Source organism: Fulmarus glacialis, unplaced genomic scaffold (assembly GCF_000690835.1).
Source record: "Fulmarus glacialis isolate BGI_N327 unplaced genomic scaffold, ASM69083v1 scaffold21756, whole genome shotgun sequence".
Lineage (NCBI taxonomy): Eukaryota > Metazoa > Chordata > Aves > Procellariiformes > Procellariidae > Fulmarus > Fulmarus glacialis.
Window position 1 is genome coordinate 5,509 of NW_009219430.1, and position 12,159 is coordinate 17,667.

General features: G+C 35.2%; 1 protein-coding gene across 1 annotated transcript in view; it reads left to right on the top strand.

Annotated features, from left to right (window-relative positions):
- Positions 1–1,655: 1,655 nt before the first annotated feature.
- The window catches only part of LOC104078658 (calcium-activated potassium channel subunit alpha-1-like), a gene marked incomplete at its 3' end in the record, with an annotated part of 40,041 nt that continues 29,537 nt past the window's right edge, over positions 1,656–12,159 (top strand). The window contains exons 1-2 of the mRNA XM_009580372.1: positions 1,656–1,866; positions 8,989–9,064. Of these exons, the coding sequence (XP_009578667.1) occupies positions 1,656–1,866; positions 8,989–9,064 (287 nt within the window). The remainder of the gene's footprint in view (positions 1,867–8,988; positions 9,065–12,159) is intronic.

Sequence of the window (12,159 nt, forward strand, 5' to 3'; positions counted from 1 at the left end):
TTCAAGAAGAAATACAAAAAGAAAGAAAAATAGTATGCCTTATATGGTAAAAAGTAAGTAGGACATTATTTCAGTTTGAGCTGTACAAGATGTGATTAGTAACACAGATAAGTACTACCTTGTTCAAATCCTTCCAATTTGAGAGGAATGATTCAAGTGCTCACAGATATATACATATGTATGTCTGCATGCATATGTATAGAATCAAAAACTATTCCCACTAGACTCAGTGGAACTTTATTATTGCGAACGTGGGAACATGTGGGAACATGACCAGGTTGTTTGTAAGAACATAGTGTAAAGGTTACAATGTAGAGGAGTCACAGAAGTGGTTTGCCTCTGATTCACTCACTGCATATTACTTGAAATTTGAAATTTGTGTGTACGGTTCTCCCCATTTCTATATTTGGCATTGTCAAGCTTTAATAACATTTCCAAAATGCTTTGAGATCCTGTACATTTCCTTTAAGCACATGGTGCAGTCTGTTTTTGTGTCTGCTTTGCATTGTACTCCAGATATTGATATATTTTTGGCATATGCATCTTTGTGGCTCCTCTGGGGACAAAAAGTAGAAATTATAAGCATATTCCTCGAAATGAAGATACCTTTTCAAGATGAAGTTTGTATGTTATGCTTAAAGCAGGAAAGTTGACTAAGCAAGCATATCGTGTATCATAGAAGGTAATATCTCACATTTACATTTTATTTTGAAGAGCTTTTTCTAATTGAATGAGATGGTAGCTGACTGAACAAAAATCCAGTTTTGTTGAATATTCACAGTGCAAGTCTGCGTGAGAGAACTAATGCGCTCTATTCTTTGTGCTCTTGCTTGATGGCTAAATTGGTGGGTTGGTTTCCCCCCCCCGCCCCCCCTCCAGTAATATAGCTGTCATTAACTGGGATTAGATGAAGGGTTATTGTGGTTGTGGGTTTTTTTTTTTTTTATTTCATCTGGGATAAATCCTGTAAGAGTTGGCTGATTATGCGACCTCTGCCTTCTGCATACTAGCTTTAACCAGAAGACAGATATGTAAAGTTGCCGAAGAAAATAATACACAGTAAACAATTTCCTTTATGTACATGAACTACAACTATATTCTTTACAAGAGTACCTGTTCATTCCAAGTGAACAGCATCACATTTGTGGGTTTTGGATCAATGGGTGTGGTTCTTTAGTGTATCTGAAAGAAGCTTATGTGGTAATATCCGGATAGAAGATGGCTTTTAAGCTCTAATACATCATGGATCAGAGGAGCATCTGCACTGTCTGCCTGCTTCTGTGATTTGTTTTGTCCATCCAGTTTGTGATACTCTTAGTCTGTTTTTTGAGGCTCTGTTTTGTGAGGCTCAGTTTTGTATCTGAATTAATTCTGTTTGTTTCATGCTAACAGAAATGGACTAGATTATACTGAATTATCTTTTGATAGCAATGTGTAAAGGTGAACTTCGCATTATCCTGTGTCCAGTTAAATAAGTCTGCTTCCAAAGAGAAGTTCTGTTAAAGAAAGAACTCTGAGCTGTCTCTCCATGTTGATACTGAATTAGCAAAAAGAAGGGTAAATATATGACTATCTTCGCTATTAGTGGATGCTGTGACTGAAGACGGGACCGCAATACTTATGTGCAGTGCTCCTGCAGCTGAAGATACATAGTCATGATTCCTGGCAAGATTTTAGTCTACCACAACCCTTCTGGGGGCACGCGTACAGAAACTTATAAAAGTGCTAGAAGGCGTAAAAAATCTCTTGGAGAATTGTTCCAAAATGGATATCGTGTCAAAGCTGGACTTAATATCCCTGAAAAGGAAGAACAACATACTTTTCGAAACTCCTTGGTGTCTTGTTACAGGGTCGGCTCGTACTGGGGTAAGGTCCAACTCTAAACTTTTGTTCTAGAACTGTAGTTTGTGATTCTGTGTCTGGTGCTAGTGTTATTCTTTTCTAAAAAGATATTATATTTAATTTTTCAATTTCAAAATAATGCTACAGGATTTCAGTTGCTTTATAGGAAAAATTCCTTCCCAAACTCATATGCTGTAATGTGCCCATATCTCCAATACCTCATCAAAGGCGTTCGGTATTCACCTAGAATCAAGTAATCCAGTCTTTATTGAAGGATGGAATGTAATAATCTGCAGTGGTGGAGTTATTAAGAAATTATTTTTAAAATGGCTGTCATTATTTTAACAGGTATAAAAGTAAGTTAAAGAAATGTGCAGGAGAGGGATTTATTAACAAGTCTTTGATACAGCATTGCTTGAAAGCAATTAGTATACAACCTATGTGGATTCTGAATTTGATGCAGTTTTGCTGTTCTGGTTCATAAGGTATTGATTTTTTCATGCTGTGGGCTGTTTTCCCTGCTCATATGCTTGCATAACAGAGGCAGGGAGAGCTATCAAAATATTTTGGCTGTGTTGCTTCCAAGAAATGGCAGATTCTTTCCCTCCCATGCTAGGTCGTCTTATCTTGTTCTTTGAGCTTTCATTTTCAAACCTATCTACAGGGAGTGGAATCTCAGGTTGCTCTGTGGCATTGTGTGAAGGTGTTCAGGATAGGATTATTTTGCATCCTAAAAATTACCCTGCCATTATATGCATCTCAGAAAAGGTTCTGATTTCCTAAATACGGATTCTGGTTTTTTCAGTCTTCAATAAACCATATGGTCTTAATCAAATATAGGGTAGAAGCAGCCATTGATAGGTTTGATGAAGATACCATTCTGATGAATGGGTGAATGGTTTGCCAGGAAGAGAAATGGTATACAGAATCTCTGTGGCTTGGACCCTTATACCAATATTTTGGATATGCTATTGACTGAAAAAGCAACATATGGCAATAAGAAAGGGATTATGTATCTCATTGATGAGAAATAATGTAATGCTTGATGGTGTTTTGGTAGATTGACTTCTCATGTTGAATGAAGAAATATCCCAATTCCTGTTTCTATTTTTAGAATCTCATTAAAGACAAATAAGTTTAGTTGTCGTGATTTCCTCCTCTTCCCCTTTATAGATTAAAAATTGTAAATTTCCTTTTTTGGGGGTTTGTAACTTATGGGTAATCCTGATTGCTGCTGTATATGAATCCAGTGGAAAGCATCAGTTCAGCCAAGAGACTGCAAAACTGTCTGACAGACAGGAAAATACCATATTTCAGCACCTTTACGACTGTGAAGTCAAATAAAGCTTAAAATAATGTAGTTTGTTTTGCTGTAAACTTTACAGAGGAAATAATTTTCTACTGTAATTGCGTTGCTGCTGGCACATAATTTATTGGTCATGTTTCTGTCACTATTCCAGTCTAAAGCATCCATTTTACTGGGTCCTTAGTAAAGAGTCAGAAAGCCATAGCTAGAGAGTATTTGCACCTCACCTCACAGAACTGAACAAGTATGTAGTGAAATCAATAAAAATACTCCTGTTGAATTCTACATCTAGCCCAATATTTCAACGAGACATATTGTTTCCTGTTACATAGATCATTGATTTCTGTAATATTTAAAATTGATTTCAGTTTTTTAGGGTGGTATTTGGCTTCTATTAGTGACCCTTCAAAATTGGCCTGAAAGATGTGGATGTGTCTATTTTTCATATCTAACTTCAGTGTATAGAATTTCAGGAGGTAGGCATTTGATCTCTGGGAGTCAGGTGTGGTTGTTGGGGGGAGTGTGTGGTGTTGGGTTTTTTTTCCCACAGGTTCCAGGTTGAACACTCAGAATCTGAAATAAAATTACAGCACACGTTATCCAGGAAATCACCTAGTAAAAATAATAGAACATATTACACACATATTTTACATTTTCAGGACTTTTGAAAATGGTCTGTTAGCTGTACAGGCCACACAGGTAGCTAAACAAGTATTTTCACAGTAATAAAACAATCCCATGGTATACTTGGAGGTTCATTTGAATCGTCATACCTACAACTCAAATTACTGTACTAGAGGCAGAAACTTTTGACTAAAATTCTTTGTCTCATATTATTAAAGGAATCAGATTTGATAATCCTAAAAGCTTTTTCTGGTCTAGAAATCTATGACACTCTTAGCTTTATCCTGGGCATTGCAGTTCAAAGAAACTCCAGCTCAGATGCATACTTTAGTCATCCATTTAGAAGCAGAAGACTGACAAACAGAAGAGGCCCTTCTTTTTGTCAGTATATTTTTCCATGATTAGAGAGATCTAGATAAATTAAATCTTTTGATACTTATTTTTTGTATAAATTGTAGTATAGAAGATTATATCCTATTCCAGTTAAATCCCGTAAGAAAATTCCGATATAAAACCTCTTGCCAAGAAAAAGGTGAATGACATGATGGAGATAAAACAGCAAGTACTTCCTGAGCATTGCATTCAGCAGTTTGCTCAATTAACTTTAGCACGCAGGATCCTATTAAACGTGCAAAATTAGAATAGACTTTACTGTAATACGTAAGAAACTTACCCTTTCTCAACTACTGATTATATCATTTAAATGTAAAACAGTTCTGTTGTTATTTCATGTTAAAAGAAATTATTCTTCCCCACATGTATAAAATACATTCCCAAATATTGTGAAGGAAAGAGAGATGTACACATTTGTCTAAGTAGCTGAGACAGCTTTTGAAAAATGGGAATTTCTGTTAGTGCTCCTATTATAGAATTTTGTTTACTATTCTTGATGCATAAACAAACATCCAAAATTTCTATTCTTGATGAGTCGGTGGGCCTGAAAGAGATAACATTTTCTTAGTTGTGAGTCAAATTTGATTTGAAAACAGTGAGAGAGCATAGCATGGGGCATTGTGTTACTGATTACATGTGATTAGTTTTCAGACAGGCTGTTTCTTTACAGATGCTTTGTCAATAATTACTCTTGAGTTAGACCCATCAAAATCTTTTCTATTTAACTTGTTTTAACTTTGATCTTGTGTGGATTCATAGTGAGCTACCTACTGAATAATTTAGGCTATTTTTAGTTTGACAACAATCTCATTGCAACAAGGTTATTGCTGTGAGGATTACTCTGTCACCAGTTCATGGATGCATGTATGATTGCAAGCACACTTTCGCATGTCATTAATACCAGCACCAGAATGAAGTGCTGTGTGGACTTTTCCTCTGGGAATTATTCAGTTGATTCATCATCCCCTTGCTAAGTTCAAGGTGATATAATAATCATACGTTTAGGGGCAAACTCATTTCATCTGAGTTTTATGCTTACAGTTTATTCTCAGCAGCAGCTTTTTGTAGTCTATTTGAAGAATAAGGCTGAAACCTCCGAATTAGCTGCAGTCTTTCAAAATGAGCATAATTTACTAGAAGGGCAAGCAGTCAATGCTACTAAATGTTTTAGAGTGCCAAACAGATTCATTCAGAAACAGCACCTCTTATCCCTTTCACAGTCAAGTCTTAGAAATAACTATTCAAGAATGGGAATTCCCCTTTCATCCTTGTTTCAGTTCAGCTAGTATTAGTGGATGTTGCCAATAGACCACACAAAGTCTTCACATGGTATAACCTACTGGGGAGGTGTGCCCACTGGTGCATTGTACAGTGTAATTTGTCCCTACTATGTAGAGTTGTTTTCGCTGACTGACTCTTTGTGTTAGTAGTGTTATGGGGAGTAAACACTGCAGGCATGGCGGGTTTCACTTACAAACACTGAACTAACTGGTGCTTGTACGCTTGGTCCCTGAGAGCAAGATACTGTGAATACATGGAAACAAGATTACTTAAACCTACCAGCTGCAGCCCTACCATTGTCCAGTCCATTTATGTGTTTTGTTCAGAGTTCTTTTTTTACACTATTCTGGAATACCCATCTCTTGTGAATATTCCTTATTTTCTTACTTTAAACAGGCTTCTTCCCTCCTCAACTATAAGCCTTTTGGCCCTATTTGCAAACTGTCTGCCTTTCTCACCATGGTTTATACTAAGAATGCTACTCCCAGTCTCTGCTTGTTTCCTCCTGAGCCAGGTTCTCCTTGACTCTGACATCAGTCAATGTCAAATGGATTTTAAAGCCCTCAGTTGGCTAGATTTTTTACTGAAGTGGATTATAAAACTCAGAAGTGAACCAGTAGATTCATTACTAAATCCAGTACCCTAACACTTTATCCCACTGAGGCAGATTGCACTCCTTGTTCAGCACCTGGACAGGAACAGTGACTGTCAGGGCAAACAAAAGTGTTTTCCTGCAATGTTCATTCTGCTGATGACATTTATATGAGTTGATGTCTCTACATAGCTGGAAAGAATATTATATTCCAATTAGGTTTTCATAAAAAAGACCTTTAGAGGTCCTTTGAAGCAAAACCAAGAATATAATTTTAATGGGCATTGAAAATACTTGAAATACATAATTTTTATAGGCTTCAAAGGTGTATTGTCATGAAGGTTTTTCCTAATCTCTATTTCCTATATATATTGATTTACCAGAGGACTTTTTTGACTAATATAGAAAGTATTTTACAGTAAATACAAAAATACAATATTTCTAACATGACTGATGTTTCTACAAAAGCTAATTAAATATAAACACTTTGTCTATAAAATACAAGGAGGTAGCATCATACAGGATCATGGTAGTTTGTCTATGAAGTTTTCAGTATCTCATCTAAAGAATCTGCCTTTTCTTAGTGTCTTTTAATAAGACTTATGCTTTGTTATGTCCTGATACTATGAACATAGGAAGAGATTCTTATTAAATATCACTTTCTTGCTAGGACGGTGGAACTTGCAGATTATTTGCAAGACAGAAAGTACAGAAAATCATATAAAATGGGATGCGTATAGGAACCTAATAACAAAACTGTTTGGGTCTTGAAAAGGGTAGAATACTGGAAAGAATTCATTTGCCACCATGATAAGGAAAACTTTTTTAATTTTATTTTTGTTCTTCATATTTGAAGAACACTAATACACTGAGGTTTCTGAAGATCCTTTCTGTGTAATAATTCCTTTAGATATAAAACACAGCCCCATAAGTAATGTCCTAGAAAAGATACAGAGCTTACAAGGTGATGGTAACCTTTCAAAATTACAAGCCAGTTCCATCTGTAGTTTAAGTAAAGTGTTCAAACAAACTCCACTTTTTTCTTTTTTAAAATTCTATTCTCTGAAGGGAATTCTTTAAAATAGTGTAGGCTGTAGCAAATGCAGAACTTCATCCATAATGATTTTCTTCTTCCACAAAAAATGCACTGATGACATATCTTTTTTGTTCTATCATTTGAGTCTCAGCAACTAAAATATATCTTAAGGATTGTAAGAGTTTGGAGATAGAGGTTTTATTGCTAACTTTGATGTTTCTCAGGCTTCTTTTTGAAACATTGCAATGGGTAACTTCAGATGCAATGCAAAATATTTGAAAGGGAGGATTTTTCTCCCAGCAGCCGTTTTTCAAAAATCCAGCCACACCTCTTTGGATAGAAGTAGCAACTGTGGGAACTACTGCAAGTGGAGCAGAGGGACAAGTCTCTCTCAGTTTCAGCTCTATGATCCAAAATGATCATCCTCTAATTGCAAATGGATGTGAAATTTATAATTATTAAGCATCATTTTTTTGCTTTTCATCTAGATCCCCAAATTCAGTTTTCAAGTTGTGATTAATCTTCAGAGTTCCCCACAGTCAGTAATTAAAAAGAAACCTTATATCCATGTCATACACAGACAGGAGAGATTTTCTACTTTGTTAAGGCTTAACACTCTTAACAAGGCTACTTAATAAGGCTCCTTATGAGCCTTAAAAGTAATAATTTTATTTTAACAACTTTCCAAGAATACTGCAGAAATAAACACATATCACCACATGCATCTTTGCTCTTGAGGGGGAACCTCTCGGCTCCACAGAGATGATGAAGGTTGTGACAAGGTTTATATGTTCGCCAGGACAAGTCTTTCCTTAAGTTTCTACAAACAAAAAGTGATTTACAGCACTGGAAGTGGGTAAAATGTGAATAAAGAGGAAGTATGAGAAGAAGCTGCCCTGGACCTAACTGTAATAGTTACAATACCATGTTACACAACTTTTATGTAACTCTTGGCTGTACTGTCTAATAAAAATTATCCTCAAAGCTTTATTTTAATTTTATAAGCTGTGTATGTGTATAATACACAATGTACTTTTATTCATATGCCAAAGATCTGCAGCCAAATTATTTACTATCAGCATAAGTCTCTTTTATAATTTAAGCCCTTAATCTTCTATAGTATTTTCTTTTGCGTACACTCTCTCTGTGTATGTCTCGCTGGCTTTGCAGTTGTCTGGGAATTGCTATTCATGCAACCTGATTTCAACACAAAAATGCTATTTCTTTGTAAAAATAGTTACTTCTTTAGTAGTCAGTGTAATCTATTCCTAGAGTTATAGTTCAATGGAAAGAGTTATAGTTCAATGGAAAGAGTTATAGTGGATTTGTCAGTTTTAAGAGAGAATGTGTCGTTCCTCTGTTCTCCTGCTTGAGTTTTTGGAAATTAGGGTGGAGATAGGGAGTATTATTACAATAAAAGATTTTACGTCATTAAGATTTACCAATTTAATCGGGCATATACTCAGTCTGCTTTATCCAGGTTATCAGATCTCTTTCCCATAATCTCTTACTTTTCACTAAGCAATGTGGGAGCTTGGAGGACTGAGGAGTTTCAGATCTGTGTGTGTCTTTGACAACTTGGAAGAGAAGGACATGTGCACTAGAACTACCAACAGAACCTCAGTGAGGTTTTTGCCCCTTAGCTTTCAGCCTGTATGTCTCCTGCCATGGCTTCCTATATAAACTAAGGCTTTCTGGTAGGATACTTGAGCTATTAAGGAAATAAGATGAAAACAATTTGAAAAAGACCTGGTAAGGATTTTGGAACCGTTAAATATGGAAGAACATTTCAAAGGTATTTGACATTTTGTATGCTACCTATGTTGATTTCATTGATCACTGTCATTGTGAGTGAAATGTTGTTATAATTTGAATTATTCTTTACTAGAGCCTTTTTTTTTTTCTTTGCTGCAGGTTTAAGATTTTTAAGAGCCCTTAGATTGATACAGTTTTCAGAAATTTTGCAGTTTCTGAATATCCTTAAAACAAGGTAAGACCTTTTCTTACGTACTGAATTAGTTGCATTGGTGACAGAACATAAATGGCTTATGTTTGTGGTCCTAGTAATATATGTTTCTCTTTTCTGGAAAAAAACACTTGTTATCTGTTCTTTAAACATTTTTCTGCTGATGAATGATTTATCAGTGTCAGCATCTTTTGCCATGTGATCAGTAGAAAATTTTACTTGATGTGTTGTTACATTTGAAATATCTGAGCAAGACTGAGTGCTGAGTGATAAATTAAAAGCAGAATGAATTACAGAGCTCTGCACTGATTCAGTATTGCTTCTTTCCACATAATCAGTCCATATTCTGCTGCCTTGCAAAAACAGAAATCACAATTCATTCAACAGAATACAGCTAAGAAGTATTTTGAGAAATAATCATTGTGGCTCTGTTTCAGTGTTTTTGAACTGAGCATCCTTCTTCACATCAAAAACATATTAAAAATTAATTTGACACTCAGCTATCTTTATATTGTGTTCATTGTCATTAGCATTTCTTTCAAAGAATATTTAAAATATTCCAAGTGACCTTCTGGCTTTCACTGATTCTTCAGGCTATTAATACATGAAAGTTGTGCAGAAGAAGCACAACTTTGAACAAAAGATCACTTTGAAGGAAAAAAAAAGGAACCTTCCCATGCCTCGCAGTTCAAGATACATTGCCTTTCATCATTCCCTAAAATGTCCCAGCAGAAGTATTGAATCCAGCTTCCGATAATTACTGTAAACTCAATTCCATTCTGAAATCCTATGCTCTCTCCACCAGTTGATGGTGCATGTGTGAAGGCTTTATGTGCAAGTAACTCCATTTACTTGCTATGTTAATTAGTGGTGATGGGGAAATAGATCCTTGAGATTTGTACACAGTCATGGTAAACAGCTGTTTCTTCAACCCTTAACCTTGAAACTATTCTCTTTGCTGTAAAACTCTCACACTATCTGTCTTTAGCTGTATGACTGTAAGGAATCCAGTTTTTGTCAAATAAAGAAATCCAAGAATGTGCAGTGAAGATGTAGTCCAGTAGCTTAGAATGCTACCAACATACTAAAGGAGAGTAATTTGTGCAGGAGCTCAGAATATCCAATGAGTTTGCATTTAACACGCAGAACAACCTCACCAAAAGAAATGGCAGTCAATGGAAACGCCCATAAACTCAAAGGATTTTGGATAAAGGCTAAAAGCCCCTTCAGGTCTGGTGGATTTGTAAACTTCCAGATTCATAAATGAAGGGATACTGCATTAATTACATTCAGTGTATTTAGAGCTGGCTTATTCAAGATTGACCTGTTCATTTAAATAGCATTTATCTGGTGCAAAATTTACTCTTAGGTTAGATATCATCATCTCTATGATAATTAATATGAATGCCCAAATATCTGTAAAACCCAAATGTTGATTATTAGAAAGCCTGTAAAGCAGAACTTCGTTATATGACTGTTTTCGACTAGAGGCGTTTCAGTGTGCTTGGCATTAATAACAAGTAACTACTGACAAGATGAGAAACTGTTAGGGTATAAAGGGCACAATGTTTTTAATATTTGGTGCAATTAGAGAAGAAATTCTGTCCTTCTTTTCCTCTTTCCTGCAGTAAAGAAAAAGGTTTACTCTAACCTCTAAATTAAAATTACTCCTGGAATTAGTGATGGAGATATGAGGATTAAATGAGCATGTATTATTTACAGAATAGGCAGAAGGGCCATTCCAAACACTGGAATCCAAAGGAAGAAGCTAAACAATGCAAAAATAGAGGCAGTGAGAAGACTAGCAAAATAGTGTGGGAGTGTTAGATAATTTTTAGACTATCAGAAAAATTATTAATTATATTTGAAAAGAACCAGTAAGGCAAAGCAAAATTTTACTGCGGCGTATTAAAAGACTGTACTCTGCCAAGGATCTATTTGTTTCTCTAATTTGAAATTAAATGTATTTTACTCAATATTTTTTTGTTCCCGAGTTTTATGAAATAGAATGAATTGTGTGGTGTTCAGTTGAAAATTTCTCTCTTTCACTTCACTGTTTTCTAATATTTTTCAACAAAACTACAGAGGCTTAGGCAGGGCTCACTCTAAGGGATTTTGCACAGATGTTGGGAAGAGCTTAAAGAGCAGGAAAATGTTTGTGACTAATCCTTCATCTATATTTAGACTCTGGCAGAAACACAAGAGTATTTCATAGAGGAGAGATAAGGTACAATGTTTAATAAATCTACAAAAAAAAAAGTACCAAACAAGTAATGTAAATAGTTATTTGTAACGACTGCTGTCATTTACTTGTATTACAGTAATATGTGGATACCAACTGACACATTATTGTATCAGGAGCCACTCCTGTTCTAAGTTCAGGCAAAGGATGATATTTAGCCTTTCATGATTGAGTTTTGCATCAGCTTGATTCCTATCATTTTGTTTAATCTAGGAACCTGTTGTTTAGGGTCCTGTGCTATCACTGAATTTTATCACCAACAAAATATGAACCTTAATCAACCATACCTTAAGAAATAAATAGGGAATATGTGTTGATGCAGGTGAACACTAATTAATTGCAGAACTGCTGGTATGTTACCTTGTTTTTGAGTATTTTTGATTTCTTTCCTAGTACCCACAGTTGCCCACTTCACTAACTGTAACTCTTAAAAATATTTTTAATGGAGCTGGTCTGCTTAATTTTCCATGTTCATTTCTCAACTTTGTTTACAAAATAATGCATTCTTATTGTCCTTAAAGTAGTTATAAACAGAAATATTAGTTAATTCTACAGCAAAACTACTACTACTAACACTGATAGTGAATTTTTCACAATTTTTATTCTTTTGGAATGTATTGCTTTAGGAATAATAGTGATTTTTCTGAGGCATTATTCTTTCTTAGAAATGTTTTCAAAAACAAAGGAGAGCTATTTCCAATACAGTTCCATGAATGGGTAACCTTATTTAGACATAGTAATACACGGACTTCAGTTCCTTGTGTATTTGTTGAATATCCTTCTTAGCTTTTGAAATCATAGTGATTTTTGTAAGAAGAGGGGGAGCGAGCTTTACTTATATTTCTTCCACAAACTTTTAAGTATGGTATTTTCCTGC